This window comes from Plectropomus leopardus, chromosome 20, assembly GCF_026936395.1.
Source record: "Plectropomus leopardus strain MGB_pleo_1.0 chromosome 20, ASM2693639v1, whole genome shotgun sequence".
Taxonomy (NCBI): domain Eukaryota; kingdom Metazoa; phylum Chordata; class Actinopteri; order Perciformes; family Serranidae; genus Plectropomus; species Plectropomus leopardus.
This window is the reverse complement of record NC_142195.1, coordinates 18,222,566-18,245,672: the sequence shown is the minus strand read 5'-3', so window position 1 is coordinate 18,245,672 and position 23,107 is coordinate 18,222,566. Positions and strand designations below refer to the sequence as shown.

The 23,107-nt window shown below is 39.7% G+C and overlaps 1 protein-coding gene across 2 annotated transcripts in view; it reads left to right on the top strand.

Moving 5' to 3' along the window:
- The window catches only part of atp2a2b (ATPase sarcoplasmic/endoplasmic reticulum Ca2+ transporting 2b), a 32,538-nt gene extending 9,431 nt beyond the window's left edge, over positions 1 to 23,107 (top strand). Inside the window, exons 6-24 of one of the 2 annotated variants that reach the window (XM_088070754.1) lie at positions 7,489 to 7,569; positions 8,423 to 8,508; positions 9,015 to 9,170; positions 9,529 to 9,670; positions 9,945 to 10,111; positions 13,572 to 13,660; positions 13,886 to 13,988; positions 14,136 to 14,267; positions 14,416 to 14,535; positions 14,808 to 15,026; positions 15,194 to 15,317; positions 15,491 to 15,702; positions 15,859 to 16,079; positions 16,197 to 16,399; positions 17,070 to 17,155; positions 17,266 to 17,399; positions 18,279 to 18,396; positions 18,593 to 18,713; positions 22,039 to 23,107. In XM_088070754.1, coding sequence (XP_087926880.1) covers positions 7,489 to 7,569; positions 8,423 to 8,508; positions 9,015 to 9,170; positions 9,529 to 9,670; positions 9,945 to 10,111; positions 13,572 to 13,660; positions 13,886 to 13,988; positions 14,136 to 14,267; positions 14,416 to 14,535; positions 14,808 to 15,026; positions 15,194 to 15,317; positions 15,491 to 15,702; positions 15,859 to 16,079; positions 16,197 to 16,399; positions 17,070 to 17,155; positions 17,266 to 17,399; positions 18,279 to 18,396; positions 18,593 to 18,713; positions 22,039 to 22,052 — 2,528 coding nt within the window. In that variant the 3' untranslated portion in view covers positions 22,053 to 23,107. Of the gene's footprint in view, positions 1 to 7,488; positions 7,570 to 8,422; positions 8,509 to 9,014; positions 9,171 to 9,528; positions 9,671 to 9,944; positions 10,112 to 13,571; positions 13,661 to 13,885; positions 13,989 to 14,135; positions 14,268 to 14,415; positions 14,536 to 14,807; positions 15,027 to 15,193; positions 15,318 to 15,490; positions 15,703 to 15,858; positions 16,080 to 16,196; positions 16,400 to 17,069; positions 17,156 to 17,265; positions 17,400 to 18,278; positions 18,397 to 18,592; positions 20,309 to 22,038 lie in introns of those variants that run through there. The other variant, XM_042509877.2, reaches the window with a different exon arrangement.

Sequence of the window (23,107 nt, the reverse complement as noted above, 5' to 3'; positions counted from 1 at the left end):
ACTCATGAATGGGGAAATAGGTTTTTTTTATTTAAAGGACTGATAAAGTACCTTATAATATATGACCACCATTCACTCAAAATAAGGTATTTTTCTTCTTTGCATGAAACATATTTTGGTTTCTTTTTTTACTCTGATAATATAACCACAGTAGGACTATGTAGAATCTTAATAAAGAAAATGTGATTATCAAGAATAGTAATCAACCCTTCTGTCATGTAGCCTACTGATGCGAGCTTAAGATGATGCTCAGTTCTTTGTAATACTGCTGTTTACAACCTATGTGATCATGTGACAACTGTAGCCTCCTTATCTTGTTCCTGCCTGTCAGGAGAAGATCTGAGCATACACTGCTGAAAATTGTTTTTCATTATAATCCAAGTATACCAGTGGTTGTAGACACTGCCTGTGTCACTTCAACCATTATCCCATATGCAGAATCACATTCAACCTGCTAACGTCAATGTTTTAGTGAGACAGTAGCTGAATCAAACAAGCTGGCCTGCCTGCTTCATATACACACTGGTGGTTACTGCCACCATGTGATTTACTGTTGGCTGCAGCAAGCTGCTCAAAGAAATAAGGTCCTAAATCTGATGGGCCTCTTAGGTCACATAAGTAATGTGGATGGAGCTGATTAAAGGGACAGTTCACTCCAAATAATGACTACATATTTTTTCCTCTTATCTGTAGTGCCTCTGAACTGCGCTCTCCAACTATATCACGGTGCAGAAAGAAGCATGAATCTACTCACAAACGAGGGACACATGCTTATGACAGTGCTAGGTGAAAACATTAATGGCATTCTTCTCAGACATCAATAATAACCTGTAACGTTAGCTAGCTAAGTGGCGCTAGGTGTGAGCAATAGATGCACGCCTCCTCCTGCATTGTTGGCAGATGTAGTAGAAAGGAAATATTTCCTACATGAAACTGCTCACATCAAGGTCTGTGGATTATCATGAGTGTCCAGGTCATGATTTCTGGAAAGAGATATTGTTGTTGAGTACCAATATCTAGAGAAGGCAGACATCTCCATGGCAGTTATCTCCAACACAACTTACACTGAAACAATCTAAATTGATAAAAAGCACTACAGTTAAGAATAGAAATATACTTGATTTGGGGGTGAACCATTTCTTTAACATGTTTGAGTTGTGTAGTATGTGCAGAAACTACCATCATTTACTTAGCCAAAGAGCTCTTTGCCCATATGTTTATGTTACCAGCGGCTGGGAAACGGGTCGACCAGGGAGTTGTAGCATGATGGTTGATGATTTATGAGTGTATTGCCAGGCTGCAAAGTGTCTTGTCAGACCAGACATATGGTTTATATCCTGTGAGTACTTTTAGATGATTTTGCCATCACAAGCTTACATGCTTCGTCAAAACAATTATTGTTAAGTGTTTAGTGGAACTCTGTGCATCAAGTGTGTGAATTACTATAGTTATGCATCTTCTCTGTGTTGAAAATACAATTTTTTTCAGTCCTTTCTCAAGATACACTGTAAAGGTTATGCTCCTCTCCCAGTCACACATATACTCCTTTCTCCCCTCCAAAGAGTGATTCAGATCCACAGAACTGCTGTCACAACTACCCAGAGAACAACCCCACTCTTCACTTTAAGGATAGCAAAGACTTTATTCTGAAACTTGTTTTTTTTCTACAGTGTTTGCTCTCTTGTCACAGTTCAGTGTTTTGGCTGTCTTGGGCAAACAGTTTATTATGCTGCAGTATGAGCTGGGCATCTTTGACTACAGCTTGTCTGTTTTTCTGGGCACTGCATCAAGTGACACACCTGCCTCCTTATGCATCATAGTTATGAGCTGCCAGCTTAATGGGTAAGGTTCTAGTTAGGGCTGTGACTGTATAGATATTTCCTACCACGATGAAAAAACTGTGTATCCCCTTGGTTTGTCCCCCAGCTGCTGCCCCTCACAAAATTGCTGTCTTATTTATCACAGAACGACAGCGGCAAACAGTGACAGCTGACTAAATTTGCATTGACTTGGATTAAACACACTTTGGCAGGTCCAAATCACTTTTGCTGTATGAAATGTGGTGTATGCAAGAGGGATGTCAACGGTTAACAGTTTAACCATCAAAACTATTTTTGATAGGTTACACATGTAGGTCTATAGGTTTATTGTGCTACTCTTCAGTTTACTGCACTGCACCCAACCATGGAAACATTTTGGTCTCCCTCCCAGCTCGCCTTGTCAAGGAAGCGGCTCAGTTATGAGCTGTAAAACTCCCTTTAGCATTTTTGACTTATCAGTGTTAGCTCCCTGTTACTACCAGCAGTGTAAGCACAGGTAGTGCTGCTAACATAGTTAACAATGCTTAAGGGGTTTTGCGGTCAGATGAAGCCGTTTACTAACCAGGGCAAGACTGTAGGACGGGCATAATGTTCCAGTTAGTTACTGGTTATTGAGTGTCAGCTTTCTGAAAGTAAAATTATCCAAAACTGACATCTCTGTGTGCCCTATATTCACAGGTTATATGTCTGTGTAGCAGCAGCCCCGGGTTCGAGTTCGACTGGCGGCCTTTGCTGCATGTAATCCTCACTCTCTCTCATCCCTGTTTCCTGTCATCTCTCTAGCTGTCCTATCACATAAAGACCATAAAAATTAAAACCAAAAATTAAAAAAATGAAAAGAATAAGATTGTGGTTGAAGGTGGTCGTGTTAAGTGACCCACATTACCAACCACTCACATGACATAGTTACTCAGTTTTAAGTTTAACTCTTACATGGGACACAAACACCAGACGCTGGGGTCAAAGACCTGTGATTGTTGGATCCACCCACCCTAAGTAGATTTTCTTGCTCTTTATGCTTCATCTGTGACTCTGGATATCCAGTCATAATGCTGATGGCTATGTATTAGAGTTGGTTGAAAGCCTGGTGTGTCTTATGCAGATGCTAAAGGGTGCATTGTGTGTTTGTATTTGATGCCAAGGCCCACTGCTGAAGCTGTGTTTTTTGAGACTTTGGGAGCGAGATGAGATTACCACAGTAGCCAAAGATTTGTTTTTCAGTTTTAGATTTGACCTTTTTCTCACATCCTTTTACAGGGAAAGCTTTTAGTTTTCTGGTTATCATCAGCTATACCCTTAATTTTTTGCTTGTGTTTCCCACATCATAATGACTCTGTTACTCAGTCAAACCATTCATAGACTGTTTGATCTTCTGTGTATGGCTAGTTTTCATTAACAACTCCCAAGTCTACTGTTTTTTATTACTGCCAGTAATCTAAAGTGACAATTCTTTGCTTTGTTACTCTTTTGAGTTGCTTTGTTTCACCTTGCAATTTGCCGTATTGGACAGAGGTTCCAGTCTGTTGCTGAAGTGATGACCTTGACACCTGTAGCAACAACATCCTGTGCATGAGGAATAAATGAGAGCCCTTTTCTTTCCACTGTTATTCTCTTTTCCTGATTTATTCTTTCTGGCTTTATGTAACTCGGTTGTGTATTATATGTGAGACTGATCACCTCTGTTTTTCTGGCTTGTGGTTTTATCTTAACCACAGTATGAGGGCAGTGTTCACTTGTCCTGCCCTGGGGGGGAGGTGACAGCAAGACAGGATGTAACGTTTAGAAAGGGTACAGATTTAATTTGATGAATAATTTGTGCTCCAGATGGCCAAATGGCCAGATTTCCTCTCTTGTGTTTAAGAGTGTGGGATAGTCTGTCTACTGTCATCATCCAAACTGTTTGTCTCTTCTTGCCTCTGCTGACTGCGTCTGTTTCACTTGTCCATGCTATTTGCTTTTTTGCTGAGGTAATTGCTTAATTATGGGAACACACAGAACTTATATGCACAGTGTCATGTGTGTTTGTGTGTGTTAAGGTTTGATCTGGTGATTTTTCCATTCATAAGAGCAGTGAAGTGGAGTCCCTTGAGGCCTGGGGGTCCTCGTAAAATGTCCCAGAAGGCTGCGGACTACGTGCTAGCACATCAGGGGACCCCAGTCACTGCTAGAGAAAACATACAACCTCCTTAGGGCCTTGACAGTGTCACTCGACCCCCCATGATGAATAGTTGGGTGCTTTGGGTGCTGTGCAATCCACACTATAACTCAGTTCCAAAAGACTTTGTTATATTGGTTTGGTAGTCTTATGCAACTTAGATTCATCACAAGACTCCAGGCTTATAATATTATCCACTTGGAGGAGCGGTTTCGAGAATGTTTAGTACAAGGTTCCTGACACACCAAGCGGAGGGTCAGCCATTGGTCAGTGTCAGGTGTCTATAACCCTAGTTTCCATGGTGTGTCACACAATATTGGCTCTCTTCAGCTCTTGTTCACATATTTTGGCAGACTCAGCATGTTGAGTCAGTGTCGGAGACAGCAAAGCCCATCTGTGAGAGAAATTCCTCTGAGTGGCTTTTAAGCTCAAGTAAAGAGTTTAAACAAATTGCTTAAGTCAGGAGAGAGTGAGATTTTTTATTTTTTTTTTTTTGAAAAAACTTGTTATATTAGTTAAGTTTGGTTTTTTAGCCATTGAGCTCTTCAGTAAAAATGGTGCATTATTTTTTTGTGTTATTGTTTGCTTTGCTTATCTTCTAAACATCAGGTTGTGTTGTTAATGTGCTAACTCGGGGTTCCCACAGATTCTTAAAAAGTCGAAAAAGGCACTGAATTCATTAATCTAAAAACATGGCCTTAATTGATATTAAAATGTCTTAGATCAATATTTCAAATGTCTTATAAATGCTTAGAAATGGGAAGAAGGATATCGTGAAAAAAATCTTTTGACATGCATTGTAAAATCTCAAAAATAAATGGTAAATCTGCTTACTTTGGTATCTTACAAAATGCCTCTCAAGTTAACGTTATACAGAAGAACAAAAACCACAAATGACAAATTAACAAGCTTTTTGTGGCACACTCTTGAAAGATAATCGACAGTCAGCATTTGTGGCTAGCAGTTCTTAGAAGTCTGGTGTGTCTGGGCCTTAGTGAGAAAAAACGGGAATACAGGCCGTTTATGGGGTATGAAAAATACTTCAACAAGCTGTTGTGGTGTTATCACTTTAAGTATATGCAGACTGACATTTGTCCCTCACTCTTGGGAACAGACAAAACAGATATAACCCTTTGTTCACACGGGCGAAAGAAAGGTCCTTGTCCCAGAGGCTGTCCACTTTTTCCCAGAAACATAAAAGCCAAAAGAAGAAAAAAAGTGATGTAAGATGAAGGATAATGTCACTGTGAAGTTGAGACAGCTGCAAGTTTTGGGTCACTGCAGCAGATTTCTAAAAATAACTAATCATTGTTGGCAAAATCACTTGCAGCAACATTAAATAACAAGTAACAGTAATTTCTGAGGCACTGATAATTGTAGCTTATGCTTATTCATCTAATTATTATTGAGGACATGATTTGTTCTTTGAAATGTGATAGGGTTATTATTCCAAGGATAAATAGGCTTGCCATGATGGTTAACACATATTTCTGGAAATGAAGATAACCAAAACATACTTGTTGATAAGGGTTTCATTTAAAGTGCCTTAATAATTAATAGGCCTCATTATGTCTTTTTGCTGCTGAACTATTCTCATTGCTTGTGAATGTGTGCTTTTCTGCTCACCCTGACCTTATTCCCAGTATACACCGATCAGTGGTAAATGGGAGGGAGTTTTTCTAATTAGTTAGATTTTGTAGGAACCTTCCCATAGGACTTTTGAGTCTTTAATATTTCCATCAACTCCAGTCCATCATATCCTTTATGTCCTCCCTTATGCTATGCTTGTTCATCTCCTAGTTTGAAGGCAAGAAGGTTATGATGAATTGCCTTTGACAGCCTCTAGTCAAGTGGACGACCAAATTTGGTAGTGCAGCTGGTATGGCCCAGTAGCAGCATCACCACATGTTGACAGTGCATTTATAGTAATAACACATATTTTCAAATTATTGATTAAGTGTAAATAAGATGTGAAACAATGTGTTGTTTCCTTTATTGGTCACTTACTTTTTGAGTTGAATTTCCCAATTTCAGTCAGTGTAGGAGTTGGTTAAATCCATCAAAAACTCATGAGAATGGTGGGAATGAATGAACAGTTTGTACCAAAGATCATGTCACACTGTTTCTATTTCAACCCGTGACGTGGAGCGGGTTCTCCTTGCTTAAAACAGAAGTTTTTATCATTCTCCCCCTCCCCCAAATCTAGCAGCACATGTTTGCAACTGATCAAAATAGTTTTCCCATTTTTGGACGTGTGTTTTGCAGGACTCTTCTAATCCCCCTTCCCATTCTCTCCTCCTCTCCCCCCTCGCTGACTCTCTACTCAGAAGGGCACTGCAGAGGCCCAAGGGTTGGTTTACATGTCTGTCACCACTCTCTACTGTCCACAAGTGGATCTCTTAAAGAGCCTCTGGGTCATTGCTTTATATTGCTTTTACCTTACCTGTCTTACTGTAAGCTGAAAGTAATATTTCACTTTGGTGCAACATTGGCATTTTCCACTGTGCTTTAAAATTTCATTAAAATGTCAGACATCAATTTTGGGTGCTATTGGGACCCTTGGCCCATAGTCTTGCTGTAATAGCACAGTGATAAACAGCAACATAATAGTTCTAAGACATGAAGGCTCCTTTTAAAAACATCTTCTCAGTTTATATTTTTTGATCCTTCGTTATTAGTCTGACCTTATAAGAGATAATATGTTGGTTGTTTGTATCTCCAGTCCCATCCCAGAGACGTGGTTTGTAATGGGGAAACTCAAAGAAAAATTCCTCTCGAAAGCATCTTGTGCATCTTTCTGCAGAACACATCTACCTTTTAAATACTCTTTTCTTAAGTCAAATCACAAAGCTGAAAGGTTCATTATCAACACTTTTTATCTGCCCAGATCCGACCCAAACTGCATGTGAAATCACAAGAATGAGTAAAACACTTTGATACCCTTTTAAGCAAAGCTAATAAACGGCAGTGGCTTTCATGGTACTTATCTGCTTTCTTCAGAGGAAACACTTGTTTGGAATCTGGTGTATATTTACATTTTACATTTGTTTTAGTGGGGATTGCTGAAGCCGTGTGTTAGTGGAAAGAATGAGCAGCAATCTATTTGCGTCCTGTGCAGGAGATGAGTGGAACATTAATAATTTTAAATGCATGACTTTTCCTTAGCTTCTTTCCAACAAATAACAAAAGTTTGATTATTTTTTCACTCCATAAAAGCATGAGTTCGGATAACTCAGCTGTTAATTATATTTCCAAGACTTATGTCTCTGTTATTTCTGTTTCTTTATTGCACTTGCCCTAAAGTATTTTTCTCTATTGATCTATTTTTAGATCTGCCTTTTTTACATGCAGGACATTTACATGGCTGGCTGATCAAATCAGAACACCACTCATCTGCTTTTATTGCTTCTATTGTACAAAGTACCTATCCACCTGTTGTTGTGCCATTTACAGATGCTTTTAAATTATAAAGAGGTACTTAAGTGTCCTGTGCTTTGTTGTTTCTGTCCACAGTTGGTGATAAAGTGCCTGCAGACATCAGGCTGACTTCTATCAAGTCAACAACACTGAGGGTAGACCAATCAATTCTTACAGGTAAACAATTTCTTAATTGTTAAACCAGCGTGTGTGTGTGTGTGTGTGTGTGTTTGACCTCAGGAGTTGGGTTTATGTTTTTGTCTCTGTGCTCTCACCCATAACACATGATCATGTATTTTGTATGTCTACCATATAGTTTACATAAGAATATATCGATATGGATTACTCATACATAATTTATTGACCTGCCTCTGCAACAGACTCACCTTTTTTGATCAACCCAGACACAGAAAAAGAATAAGAAACATCTCTTCGTTTTGACGCACATGCCCTCATTATACTCTGTTGTCATGGCTGCTCAGGCTATGCTGAAACAAAAAGAGTGTCATGTGGATGAGAGGAAAAGTAAGTGGATGAATCTGTGGATAGATAATTAGACTGCCGTGTTGATGGAAAAGATTAGAGGGGGAGAATATTGAAGGATGGATAATGCACGAGACAAGAGGTTTATATAAATCAAGTTCTTAAGTCGCTTGTCTTCCTCTGCTGCCTTAATTGGTAGCAAACTCCGTGGGATATTTTAGTGTTTCAGCTATTTTCTCCTCTCTTCCCTTCCCCATTCATGGCCATACCGCTTGTCAAATGCTCCCTGCCTTTCTCTAATCAGAGCAGTGCAGACCTTGCACAGTTGATTACACGCACAGACTCACAGAGTGCAAGCACACATCAGATACGGGGGTTTGAAAGGCAGTGGCATTGCAGTATTTGATAATTGTCAGGCCTGCTCAGTCAGCTGCAAAGCCTCTTCCACACATTGTCCAAAGTGTCAACCAAGCATCACTTTTCTCTCCTGTGTCGAAACATTCTCACTGTTTCCCTGTCTCGTATCATTTGTTTCCACTTCCTGCAGGAGAGTCTGTGTCTGTGATCAAACACACTGACCCTGTGCCTGACCCACGTGCTGTCAACCAGGACAAGAAGAACATGCTCTTTTCTGTGAGTGACTCACAAGACCGTTTTAGTCTGTTCAGTATTATTTTACACTTTCCTTTTTTCTGACTACACCTTGAAAGGCAACAATAATCTGCTGTCATCATCATTATTTTTTTTATCCCACCATACCACTTCACATCCATTTTTCTTTATAAGAGTGGCAGCACTTCTGGAAAATATCCATTTATATCTTTGCCTTTTCTGGTTCTTGCATGCATACATACACACAAAACCAGTGCATGTCTGAACAGCTAGTATCCATTCATCTACATTTACAATCCATTCAGCCACTAAAGAAATTGTCACATTTGCACGGCAGTTACCACTGTTTCTGTTTGTTGAGGAACGCAGTGTGTTGACGTGCTGCATGTTGACACTTGCTGCATCATGAACCTTGGTGACACAGATCTAAGAACAGTTGTTTAACTAGTTTTACCCCTATGCTGAGAAGCTTCATGTGTAATTAGTTTTATCTCCTTATGCTATCTATTTTCACCTCTGTCCCACAGGGCACCAACATTGCTGCTGGTAAGGCTGTCGGTGTGGTGGTGGCCACAGGTGGCAACACAGAGATTGGCAAAATCCGGGATGAGATGGCATCGACAGAGCAGGAGCGCACGCCACTGCAGCAGAAGCTAGATGAGTTCGGACAGCAACTCTCCAAGGTAATTGGTTAAGTTACATCTTTTTTCTCACTCTGTTTTTTAGCCTTTTTGTATTTTAAAGGAATAGTTTATACCTTTTGAAGTAGAGTTGTATTATGTAAGTTCCCGATCTATGCTCTTGTCAAAGCCACCAGACTACATTTACAAAAACAGTCATACTTTATGTAATACACTAACTACAAACAAGTCCCTCATACAACCCCACTTCAGACGATTCGAATAATCCCCTTAAAATGATGATAAAACAACCTCAGCTATTTCTGTTTCTATCAGTGTATAATGTTGATTTCAGTTATGATCAATTGTTTGCTGTTGATAATCGTTAAATGCAATCTTGTGTAATCTCGTGTAATTCAAGGTTATCACACTGATCTGCATTGCTGTGTGGATCATCAATATTGGACATTTCAACGATCCTGTCCATGGAGGCTCCTGGATCCGAGGCGCTGTCTACTACTTCAAGATTGCTGTGGCTCTTGCCGTTGCTGCTATCCCTGAAGGTAAGCTGCAGAGCTACACACATGCAGAAATGCCCATGACATGTGTGCTGCTGTAAGAGGCTCCAATGCTGGACTGTTAATTAGACTGCAGAACAGTTGGTTGGGAAATCCTTCTCCAATATGCCATGATACAGGGACAAAGGATAGCATTTTTCTCACTTGAATAAATAAATTAATATTAATGGATGTTTCCATTTCTTTTGTAACCGCTTATCTCCTCTCTCGTGTATTTTAATCCTCTTTTCCTCTGTGGTCTGTTGCTATTTCTCTCCAGGTCTGCCTGCTGTCATCACTACTTGCCTGGCTTTAGGAACCCGGCGCATGGCCAAGAAGAATGCCATTGTCCGCAGTTTGCCGTCTGTGGAGACTCTTGGCTGTACATCTGTCATCTGCTCTGACAAGACCGGCACGCTGACCACAAATCAGATGTCTGTGTGCAGGGTAAGAGAAGAGAAAAAGCTGGGTTGTGCTGAGTTTTGTGATTTGTATTTATTCATAAATCTGACATAAACACACCACAATGTAGATACAGAATAGAGAAGCATTTTTGATTGAAATTGTTCTTAAAGGGGCCAACATAGCCAGCTAGCCTTGGCAATCATTGACTGAGGGGAAACCAGCCAGAAATCTGCTGTTAGAATAAGATGTTAAACAAGAATTCACAGCTTCAACAGATTAAGGTTGGATCCAAATTTGGGAATTGTACCTGAATTATTGGAGTTTAAAATAGAATGTTTATCTTATTCAAGGGCATAAGTGTAACGATTTATATACATTTGGTTTAGGCCTTGTCTACACGTGTACAGATTTTTTTGCAAACAGATATCTTCCTCTACGTTGTGGCCTCTTGCCCGCATGCCAACAGAATTGTTGGTCACTGAAACAAGTATGTGGGGGAGGGGGGTACATTTAAAAAAAATATCTCAAGGTCTTAACTGTGAATCAGAAATCATGTTACTCCATTATTTCCCATATTTACTTCACAGGCTATTTCATGGTGGCATTGAAAGTCAGCTCATTTGACTCACTCAGTTGACTTAAAATGATTTTGACATTGTTAGCTTATCTAACATTTCCACTGGTTTCACAGTTACCAGTGTAACTATGTAAATATTTGTGTCGTACTTAATAATGTCAACAGGTGAAAGTGTAAGACTAGACTACTAACTAGCTCACATTATATACACATAACTTAAGTCCTGTACCATTAATGAAATAATCAATTATCAGACAAAAAAATGACAATTAAATGATTATGACCTATACATGAGACTTAAGATTATGATAGAGTTGTCAAATGCACATCATAATCATTTATACCACTTTCTTTACATGTGTCAATGATGTATTGATTATTTCTGATTACCCGGCCACATTGTTCTCATAATTACTCCATGCTGTAGAACACTAGCTACAATCCCTAGCAGCAAAGTATGATAAATGAGCACTCAGTGACAGGAAACCCTCAATGTGTCTCACTGGATGAGTTGATTGAAAGTTAATTGTGGATGGGGCGAGTGAGTGAAATTATTGTTCTTTCTGTACCTTAAAATAGAATAGCATCAGGGAAAATATTTAAGTGGCACACCATTATATTTAAACAGAAGACGCAGTGGGCTCCGTGGAGTTGAAGCTGTCAGTGATTAAATTGAGTTTTCCATTTTTTTTTAAATCTTTCTCTTCTCCCTGGCCTATTTTTTAGTTACCAAAATTCTCTTGAAACAACAGTTACTATTCAGTTTGTTCAGGGAAGTGTGACATATTCACTTGTGGTAGTGTATGGCTTTCTGCGTTGTCTCCAGGGCAGCAGTACAGTGACAAGGTCTGCAGTGTGTAGGAAGAAAAATGGGAGAAAACTCTGAAAATAAGAAGATTTTTAAACCAGTGGCCATACATGAAAAGAGCAAGGGTTGACTACTTTCCAGACATCTGAGAACTTTTCAAGAGAAAACTTCTCACTGAGAAATAAAGCAAGACTTGGAGCATTTGCTGACAGTAGGGATTTATTTAGCATGAAGCACTGCTGACTTTGAATGGCTAATAATAGATACTGATGGACCTAAATATACATAGGTGCATATATTTATGTCCTCATCTCTTATGTGCTCAAACAACTTCAGGCTATATGAACTATTATCTGTTTACTGTCTATATTAGTCTTACAACGTGTGCATGAATTCCCATTTAGTGTTTAACGTTGTATTTCTCTGTCCGTCCATCTTTCTTTGTGCTATTCTTCAGCCTTTTATCTCGTTGGTCCTCTGTTTCCCTCTTCCTTTCTTCCCTCCTCATTCCTCTCTCCTCCCCCTTCTTGTTCAGGCTGCATGCTGATCAGTATGCAGTAGTTAGTCACTTGCAGCAGAACCAGCAGTAGAGTTGCATAACTGACCTTGTGTTGAAACATTCTCTCTCTCCCATGTCTGTCTCCTCCTTTTCTTCTTCTCATCCTGTACAATTTTCTTTAAGTCAGTATTATGCTCAGGATGTTAGAAAAGCCTAATTTTGGAAACCATGGGATGCTGTTACCAGCTATGTGAAAGTCAGTTACAGAGAAGCTTCTGCTTGATGCACGAAAACCACCCCGTCCAAATAGGGCAGTACTAAAATTTGGTGTCCTGAGTGAGTGATTTGTTTTCTCGTCACTTCAATACGTTACTTGTTGTTGTTTTGTAAAGGATTGCCACTGACATCACTGCTTTTTGTAGTCTAGCTGGTGCCTGAGGGGGATGCAGCCATATTGCTCATCATTTTGTTCAGATATTTCTATTTTCATCCCTCCTGTAGCCCCTCTCAATTTTGGAGAAAATGTATTGCTTCGTATGTAAGAATATGTTATCAGTGAATGCATACCCCTGATATTAATGTTAAGTTTGTCTTTTCTTTTTTAACCTTTTTAACCTCTCCTCTTTGATTTAGCCTTGGTTGCTGGTATCAAAATGTACCTGTCTTGAAAAAATTAGCAGCCTCTTATGTTTGGATGGGGAACAGAATATGAATATAGCTATTTTACTGCAAAATCCAATTATTCCCTTGCCCCTTAAATACAAAATTAACTTTTGAAGAATGTCAAAAGTCCATACACTCTAATCCAGTCTCCTAACTCAAACATCTGAATACTCAAGGTCAGACTATTTCCGCCTCACAGTGATTCACTTTTATACGCTGTATTCATGCAGTGTGACTGCACACAGAGGAATTCTACTGCTGCCTTGCTGTAAGATGACATTTATGGACCCGTCCCACCAGAGTGCTCAGTGTCTGCTTTTGCTCAGCATTTCTTTATTATTCTCTGCTCCATGTTCAATGCGACTGGAGGTTGCTTTCATGTGGATGGTAGTCTGCTGCCACCTGCTGGATACAGTGTCCATCCCACTCAGCAGGATGTCATTTAAACATTGTCTCCAAGCTTTAGCCCTGTCATAGACCAGGATTTATCGGCTGCATATAGCCCGATTTTAGACCATATTTTAAAATAATAAATGAATATATGAGAAATACATAAAAACCTGTAAATAATTAACAAAAGTACTGCATACTACTGCATTTTCATTATGAATATTTATTTTTTGTCATATATACAGATTCTGTTTACTCTTTCATATAGGGTAAAACTAGAAGTCTACAACGAAAGACAAATAAATCTGAACTTCTGAAGACAAATAGACATATTATAGACATAAATTAAATATCTTTTCAACGTTAAATTGCTCAGTGGGATTAGAATCTCAGCTTTATCATAAATTATTTGATTCAGGATGGTGGATTGATGGATTCAGCTCTTAAAATGTGGCAGAAAAATATTGTTGCAGGTCTTATTTGGGCATTTACCCACAGAGAGAACAGATGTTTTGTGTGAGTATTAAGTACTAATAGTTCGTCACAACGACGTGTCTTTCTCCAGATGTTCATTATAGATCAAGCCGAGGGTGATCACTGCTCATTAAAGGAATTCACTGTTACTGGCTCCACATATGCCCCAGATGGAGAAGTGTAAGTATTCAGTCTTATTTTCCCGCTGTGCTATAAATTGAAAATAATGCATGGATAACAAAATAACTACTTTGAAGGGATCCCCTCATAAGCTAATAAGGTCATTTATTATTGAATACTTTGTAACACGCACATGGTTGAAGTCAAATACAAACCCCACCTCGTTTTTCGTAAAATCTACACAGTTGGCTCACTTGTTGCTTCCTGTCTGTCTGTTTTGTTTAGTTTTCATGATGGCAAACCAGTCAGATGTTCCCAGTATGATGCCCTGGTGGAGCTGGCCTCTATCTGTGCTCTCTGTAATGATTCCTCATTGGACTATAATGAGGTTGGTAGTGATTTTTTTTGCATATTAGCATGTACATCATCCTCAAGCACCAGTGCAGCTCTGTTGATCATGCCTTACATGTTTTGTTTGAAAATGTCTGATAAAAGTTGACTAAATGGTGTTTCCTTTCTGTGTGTGTCTGCCCAGACCAAAGGTGTGTATGAGAAGGTGGGTGAGGCCACAGAGACAGCTCTCACCTGCCTGGTGGAGAAGATGAACGTGTTTGACACAGATGTTAAAGGCCTGTCCAAGATTGAGAGAGCCAACGCCTGCAACTCTGTATGTAACCTCCTATTCTTTAAAGTCATTTCTTTGCAGCAGAGACCAGTTTTCTGAATTGTCCTGTGATTTATCTAAATAAGCTAAAACCACCCAAATATTAGAAAGACTAACAAACTGCCACTGATTTTTTTAATCAAATTTTTAGGTGATCAAGCAGCTGATGAAGAAAGAGTTTACACTGGAATTTTCCAGAGACAGGAAGTCCATGTCTGTGTACTGTACTGCTAATAAAGCCCGTTCCTCTGTTGGAAAGATGTTTGTGAAGGTAAGAAATGGACACTTTGAGAATTACTCTTGGATTTGAATTGTCCGAGGCGGTGACATATAAAACATTACAGATGTTGCTAGATATAGTTGACCTGCTTTGTTTACTGGAGGAAGTCCTATTTATGCTATGAGTTGTTATCATTAATAAACAATAGATATTTTTGAATTCTTGTTTACTAAAAATGTTGCAAATAAAATGTTGTGCTTATCGAAAGTGTTCCTCTCAGTCCTTTCTATTGTATCCTCACTCTCCTATCCGTGTGCTCATAGGGCGCCCCTGAGGGAGTGATTGACAGGTGCACACACATCCGTGTAGGCAGCAACAAGGTGCCCTTGACCCCTGGCATCAAGGAAAAGCTAATGTCTGTGATCAGGGAATATGGAACCGGTAGAGACACCCTGCGTTGTCTGGCTCTTGCAACCCGAGACCACCGCATGAGCAAAGATGAGCTAGCGTTGGAGGACTCCACTCGCTTTATTGAGTATGAGGTGAGAGCGGGGACATATTGGTATGATTGATGGTTTCTCCTAAAGCCCTTGTCTCACTTTTGGTTTTTAGGTTTCTTTTCAGGTCTTTTATTGTTGGGTGGTGGCGCCTGGTGGTGAATATGTGTGAATAAGCAAAATGTTTGATTTATTTCTCTTTTATCATCCAGACTGATCTGACATTTGTTGGCTGTGTGGGCATGCTGGATCCTCCCAGGGCAGAGGTGGCAGCCTCTATTCGGCTCTGCCGCCTTGCAGGCATCCGAGTAATTATGATCACTGGAGACAACAAGGGTATGTGGAGAAAGTTTCATCTGCCTAGAAAGAGTAGAACCATGACTTTTTTCATTTTAATGTGCGCTAGGATAGTCAACCACTACATACAAAAAAGGTCACATATGGTTCTGCATACTCACCTACACTCTCGGAAACTTTAAAAAGTAAATGTGCTCTCTTTTGTGTCTCAGGGACAGCTGTGGCTATCTGCAGACGTATTGGTATTTTCGGAGAGGACGATGATGTTTCCAGCATGGCATTCACTGGCCGAGAGTTTGATGATCTGTCGCCTGCTGCGCAGAGAGATGCTGTGGTCAAGGCTCGCTGCTTTGCCCGTGTTGAGCCTTCACATAAGTCCAAGATTGTAGAGTATCTGCAGTCCTATGATGAAATTACAGCCATGGTAAGAAAAATGTGTTTATTTGTTTCTAAACATGCATAAATTCTTCCAAATCAAAAAGATCTTAAAATAAATCCAGTTATCAAAGTGGAAAGTTTATCAAAGACTGTAAAGTACTTCTTCACAATTGTCCTGCCCTGGTTTTCCCTCTCCCCTCAGACTGGTGATGGAGTAAACGACGCTCCTGCTTTAAAGAAGGCTGAAATTGGTATTGCCATGGGTTCAGGCACAGCTGTGGCAAAGACCGCCTCTGAGATGGTGCTGGCTGATGACAACTTTTCCACCATCGTAGCTGCAGTTGAGGAAGGCAGAGCCATTTATAACAACATGAAACAGTTCATCAGATACCTCATCTCTTCCAATGTGGGCGAAGTTGTCTGGTAAGGATGACACTCTCAATTCCCCACACAACTCAGTTCCTCTGGAACACACACACAACACAAAACAACACAAACATTTCTTCAACTCTTTCATAATTATGCTCCTTTTGTGTGCAGCATCTTCCTGACTGCAGCGCTTGGATTCCCTGAAGCCCTCATCCCTGTTCAGCTGCTCTGGGTCAACCTGGTGACTGATGGTTTGCCCGCAACTGCTTTAGGCTTTAACCCACCAGACTTGGACATCATGAGCAAGCCGCCACGCAACGCCCGCGAGCCCCTCATCTCTGGATGGCTCTTCTTCAGATACCTAGCCATTGGATGTGAGTAGTTGCTGTAATGTTTCTGTTCTTTACAGCAAAGAATTTGAGGAAAAATGGCCAAATATGAACTGGTATTTAAGGAGTAAAGCCCCCTGATTTTTTTTGTGTCTTTTATTGTTTGTACGGAAGTGTTGGCAGAACACGAGGAGAAGCATCAACCGTCAGCAGACAATTGTACACAAGCACAGCTGGTTGTTTTTCCACCTAATCAATGAAAAAGCTAGCAATTAGCTTGCTCAAATCTCTGCAGTAGCACAATTTACTACACAGCTTTGTTAAATTCTGATTGGTCAATTACAGCAATCTACGGTCTGGTATTTGTTAATAGCAGCTCACTGCTATGAATAACAGCTCATTGCTTTGCTCACAGTTCTGATCATAGATGCTTAGCTGGAGCATTAAAATTATTTGTAACTCAGTATTTTGTGGCAAATTATGAGATTCTTCTTTTGTGTAATAAGCAGATTAATGTAGAGCGAGCAGGTCATTATTGTAAGATTAGCCCCAGCAGAGTGATGCAGGATTTCCCATGTGTGAATGTAAGGTTAATGTAGGTAGTCACTGGAAAACACACATCTAATTGCAGTTTGCACTTACCTTGGATTTAATAACCAGGCATCTGTGTCATTGCAGTAGTGTGTGAATGACATCTTTTTCATTTGATCACCAGGCTATGTTGGTGCTGCCACTGTGGGTGCTGCTGCCTGGTGGTTTGTTGCTGCTGAGGATGGTCCAAGGATCACGTTTTACCAGCTGGTATGAATTACAGCCAAACTGCTACCATCACACAATTTAAGCACACTATAAAAACAAAAGCATAATTTTATTTGCTAGTAGCTTTAATCTGCATTTCTTCTTCATTTTAGAGCCACTTCTTGCAGTGTGGTCCAGAGAATCCAGACTTCAACGGTCTTGACTGTAAGGTTTTTGAGTCTCCTTACCCCATGACCATGGCTCTGTCTGTGCTGGTCACCATTGAGATGTGCAATGCCCTGAACAGGTGAGTTTGAGCAAGGCGTCCTCCCACCTGGTGTTTTGAATTAAAAAGCAGGTCCAACATTATCATAATTATTTTTTTTAGTCAACAGAAACAAATATTATGTGTACAATTTAACTTCAGATCTTTACATGTTCTATTATTGCCCTCTGCTGGCTTAAATATTGTTTTATCCCTTTTTCACCAACATCAGCACATGCACTCAGGTTTTTCAAATTCAGGTAAATCCACTAAAAATAGGCTATAGAGTGCTTTCCAAGTGCCAGTAGAGCAGAGCTGTGTACGTGGCTCTGCAGCAGATGATCATGTGTGTGCGGGGGGGTTGTTTAGGTTTTGTTTGTGCAAAGTCATGGACAGGTTGGAGAACAGATAAACAGTAGAGAGCAGCATGGACAGAGGTCTGTGAAAACTGTACGGTTTTATATATATCTTACTTGTTCTGTCTCTTTCAAACTCAATGCAGACTAATTTGTATTAATGTTTTAGTGCTTAGGTGAAGATGGGTGGTAATTAGTGGTGGCGCATCATTGCATCTCACCAGTTAAGGAGCTGAAATTAGTGTGTTAGTGCTGATCTGAGCAGGAGGCAATAAATACTTGTGTTTACTGCAGTCTTTTGACCTGGGTGTGAATGCCAATTGTACACATTTCCATTGCACTAAAAAGCCAGATACTAGCAGGGCTTTTGTGCAGTGGGAATGAGGCCTAGCATTTCATAATGATTGTGCTCCAACATCCTTTATCTCCATTTCCACTTTCACACACATCTCCAGGGTTTTGTGTGGAGTTGTAGATACATAATGCAATATTTGTAAGTTCTGGCTTTTGAAGTTCGTGCATGAGTTTTTAACAAACATGTCCATTTGTCTTTGCTGTTTCTCAGCGTGTCAGAGAACCAGTCCCTGCTGAGGATGCCTCCCTGGGAGAATGTGTGGCTGCTGGGCGCCATCTGTCTCTCCATGTCCCTTCACTTCCTCATCCTCTATGTGGAGCCTCTTCCAGTGAGAAATATTTCTTTTAGATTAACACGTAGAACGTGATACTGTGAAATGAGTAACAAAAGTTGTGTTGTCGTGACACAAGAATGTCTTAATTGTTGTCAAATACGAAGCTCAAATGTCCATCCAGGCTGCTGTCTCTGAAAACTGGTGCAGACTGAGTCACAGTTTGACTTTTGTCTTGTTTGTGTCTTTTCAGATCATTTTCCAGATCACCCCTCTGAATCTGACACAGTGGCTGATGGTGCTCAAGATCTCACTGCCCGTCATTCTACTTGATGAGATGCTCAAATATGCTGCCAGGAACTACCTGGAGCCTGGTAAAGAACTGGAGAAGCCTGCCAGCTCGAAAGGCTGCTGCCTGTCTGCATGTGTGGAGGGCATCTCCTGGCCCTTCGTAGCCGTCTCCCTCCCCTTGGTCCTCTGGATCTACAGCTCCGACACTAACTTGGCCGACATGTTCTGGTCCTGACTGACTTGAGCACAACCTCGACTTTTCCATTTTCCTCCACGCCCCACCCCCCCCACCATCACCTCCCTCTGTCCTCTCCCTCTTCCCCTCTCTGCCTTCCTACATGTGCATAGCTTGCGTGTGTGCGTGTTTGTAGAGTTAGTGTGTGTACTTGTGCGTGCCTACCGTGTGTGTACGAGAAGGACCAACATATGAAAAGTAACAAATAATATCAGATGTTAACATTGAGAAGTCACCTGGTTTGAGTTGGCATAGGCCTTTTTGAATGGGTGAGGCTTTAAATGCGAGTGTTAGAAGACCATCACTCCCGTAGCTGTGGACTTTGTTGCTGGTTTGAAAGAAAATATACTGTTGCCAGTTTTTTATTATTATTATTATTGTCAATATTGCCTTCAAGGTTTTTATTTTTAATGATTTGGGGAATATCATTTGTCTTACATCACTACAGTAACAGCAAATAGTTTTGTTTAGCTTCCCTCTTCAAATCGGGATTTCAGAAATCCATTGATCTGTATAGAGATTGAATTTTATGCAACCTTTTTTTTATGGCTTTGTCAATTGTTTGACCAGCGTGGCTTAGACATACTGCCTTCTTTTGTTTTCTCATGTTTACCATTGTGTCTTCAGTATAAACTCAGAACTCTTTCAGAGAGGACAAGCTCCATGTGGCAGAAGAGGACGGGGAAAGGTTTGGGAGTGAACGTTTGAATGCTCCGCTTAAAACTAAAGGAAAAAAAAAATCTTGAAAAACGAAAAGCCGCATGTCCTGTGACCAAGCATGAACTGTATGTGGTTTTTCATTTCTAATTTAATTGTGTATGCCCCCCACCCCATGTTAGAGTATTAATAAACCTCATGGATGTTTTTTTTTTTTTTTTTTTTTTTACTAAAATGAATTGAAAATAAGCCAGTTTTTCTGCACTGGGCAGAGCACAGCTACCTCAATATGATAAAAGATATTTTTTTGCTCATCTCTAGATGCTTTTCCTAAATGGTCTTGCTAAAGTGTAACATCTGAGGTGTGCCCCTATTTGCTTGTGCAGAAAACAAAGAACAAAATTCTCCCTCTAACATTTTTAAGGATATATTTTGTTTGTATTGATTTTTTTGACTTTCATTAACTTTATTTGTGTTTTGCTCTGGAGACAGAACTGAGTGGGGATGATGTTTGCTAATTAACATCTCCGTGCTGTTTGATTCAAAGGACAATGATATTAAAATCCTAAGAAAAATACTAATACACAAAGTACTCCAAATGAACTTGAATTGCAAGTAAGAACCCAAAATGTTGTTTTTTACTTCAAAGAAAAAATACACTCATAAACCCTTTGAATCAAAGTGTTTTCTGTGTTTATTTATTCAGGCCAGTTATCAACATTATTCATATCCAGTGTTTGGTTTTTTTGTGCATATAATACTTGAATACAAAACATTTCAGACATGTGAATGCGTCAGTGTCCTTGGCACAACATGACGGGAGAGCAGGAGATATTCACAACACAGAGAAACAGATCTTGTGTATATTTGACTCTTACGGGCTTTAATGTTTAGAGGTCTTTGTGCCGGGCTTAAGTCAACTGCACTAATCGTAGACCAAATTATTTTGTGTGGGAACGTCCACAGAAATTTAAAGCATGTTTTTGGGTAGATGCCTGGGTTTGTTCGCACTGTGTGTTTGTGTTCCACTTACAACTGTGTGCTTTTCTTTCTCAATGCCTTCCATTGGCTCCCCTGTCACTAGAGTGAGTATCCATTTGCATTTTTCCACACTCTGCAGAATACCAATTTACTACAGTAGAATCTGGTGAAAAAAGAGGGCAGCAATGACCTAATGTTCTCAGGTTGTCTGTCCTACATCCCATTATCGTAAATGTGAGATCCCAAAAACACCTCGAGGGAATTTCTGCAGATTTGGCACAAATGTCCACTTTTCATTCAGTGATGATCTGAATAGAATTTGGTGGTCATAGGTCAAAGGCATTATGACCTCGTCTGTTGTAATTTTTGTGAACGTAATATCTCAAGAACGCCTTAGAGAAATTTCCTCAAATTTAGCACAAAGGTCCATACTGACTCGGGGATGAACTGACACTGACCTCATCTGTCGTATTCTTGTGAATGCATTATCTCAAGAACGCTTTGAGGGAATGTGTTCAAATTTGACACAAACGTCTATGTAGACTAAAAAAATTGATTTAGATTTTGTTGGTTGAAAGTCAAAGGTCACCATGAACTTGTGTCACTCTTATTTTATGAATGCAATATCTCAAGAAGGCCTTAAAGGAATTTCCTCAGATTTGGCACGGACATCCACTGGGACTCAAGGTTGAACTGATTCGAATTTGGTGGTGAAAAGTCTAGACCACTGTGACATTGTCTGTTTCATTCTTGTGAACGTAATACTTCAATAACATGTTGAGGGAATTTCTTCAAATTTGGCACAAATGTCCATTTAGACTCATCAATAAACTGATGAATTTGGTGGTCAAAGGTCAAGCTCACTGACCTTGCAACCAACCTTGTTTTCATAAACACGATCACTGTGACCCCATGAAATATATTTTTGGCCATAAATCAAGAATTTGTTTGCTAAATTATGAGATAAATGTCTAGGAGGATAAAAAAGATTAAGTGATGAAGTTTTATATGCAAAAATTGAAAGGCTGACTTCACTGTGGCATCATAATGTTCTAAAAAAACAAACCTTTTCTGTCCATAACTCATAATCATAACTCCGAAACAGAGGGAAAGACATTTGGTCTAATACTGATTTGGTGACACTAAAACTGGGTGCTCACCTTGATGTAGCTGCAACTTGGATGGTTCTCTGAGGTGAAGAAGAAGTTCTAGTTTCATAGAAGCATTTCACCTTTTAAGTGAGAAATATTTTGGGAACTGGAGAATGTTGTAAATATAATTCTTCCCATTATGGGTATGCAGCAATTACGGGTTGCAGATTTGTACATTTAAAAACTGATAAGGGTTTGACCACATGCCACTGTTGCGAATGTCACCGTGTGCTGTTCTTTTCACCGCTCTGACACTTTCCTATGTTCACAAAATCATTACCTACCTTTTTGATATTTTGGTCAAAAATTAAGTTAAAATGTTTTAAACCAACTGTGGAATTTTTTAAGTGTTTTGTACTAACTTGCTTTTTCTCTCTCTTTTAGGTTGGCTCTCATAAAAGCTTCGCACATTTTTAAGAGTGGGCTCAGAGGCTGGAGTCACCTCTCCCGTCCAGCATGTGTGCTCACTCTTACTTCACACACCTCAGACAACATGACGACCAGCAGTGCGTATACCCTTGCACAGATTTAAAGGACAAATTTTCACAGTAATAAGACCAAAATCATGTGGGTATACTTAAAAATGGTTGGGCTGGAAACACAGTTCTCTTTGCCGCCATGCACCACAACACATGACCACACACATACACACACACACACTTCTTAACACACTTATACCTCTGTGTGCAGATGCTATATCAATATGACACTATTCCAGTTTTGTGTGCAGGGAAGTTTTCAACACCCTCGACGTTCCTTCTTGCATGAAGAACTTGTTTCCGACTTCCATGGTAGCTTGTCACGTAGAGAATCTTAAAAACACTGGGTTGAATGGTCTTAGCTGTACATCAGTGTACAAAACATTCATGCATGCGTTTCAGCTGTATGTAGGCTTTGCAATTTGTATTTATAGATTCTAATGTATAATACTCAAATGACATTAAGATGGTTTTAAGATGGATATATCATAGATATGTAAATCACTGTTTTTATTGTAACGGTTTGGGGTAATTTGCACAATATAAGACATGGAGAAATGAGTCATGCTGAACTTGACTGTGCTCTACTTGAGTTTTTTTTACCTTAATCTTTCCCCTTTGACAGGTACTGTAGGCCGATCACTGATCCATTTACTTTCTGATGAAGTAGTCGTTTGCAATGAGGACAACAGACTAACACTTTGATTCATTGGTAATCCTGCAATACAACAGTGTTCTCCTGTTTTCTTATTGCATCTGCATTACTGTTATTATTATTATCATCATGTATCTTTATCAACTGCTGTAAAACTGTGATCTAATGTGAGGGGGCCGTGCTGTCCCCTCAGCGACACCTGGTCGAAGAACAATATTAACCATATGTAAAAAGACGATCATTATTGATGATTAATAATGGTTGTACATGCATTATTGAGGTTGTGGTTTCAGGTAAATAAAACAATATAGTATTTGAA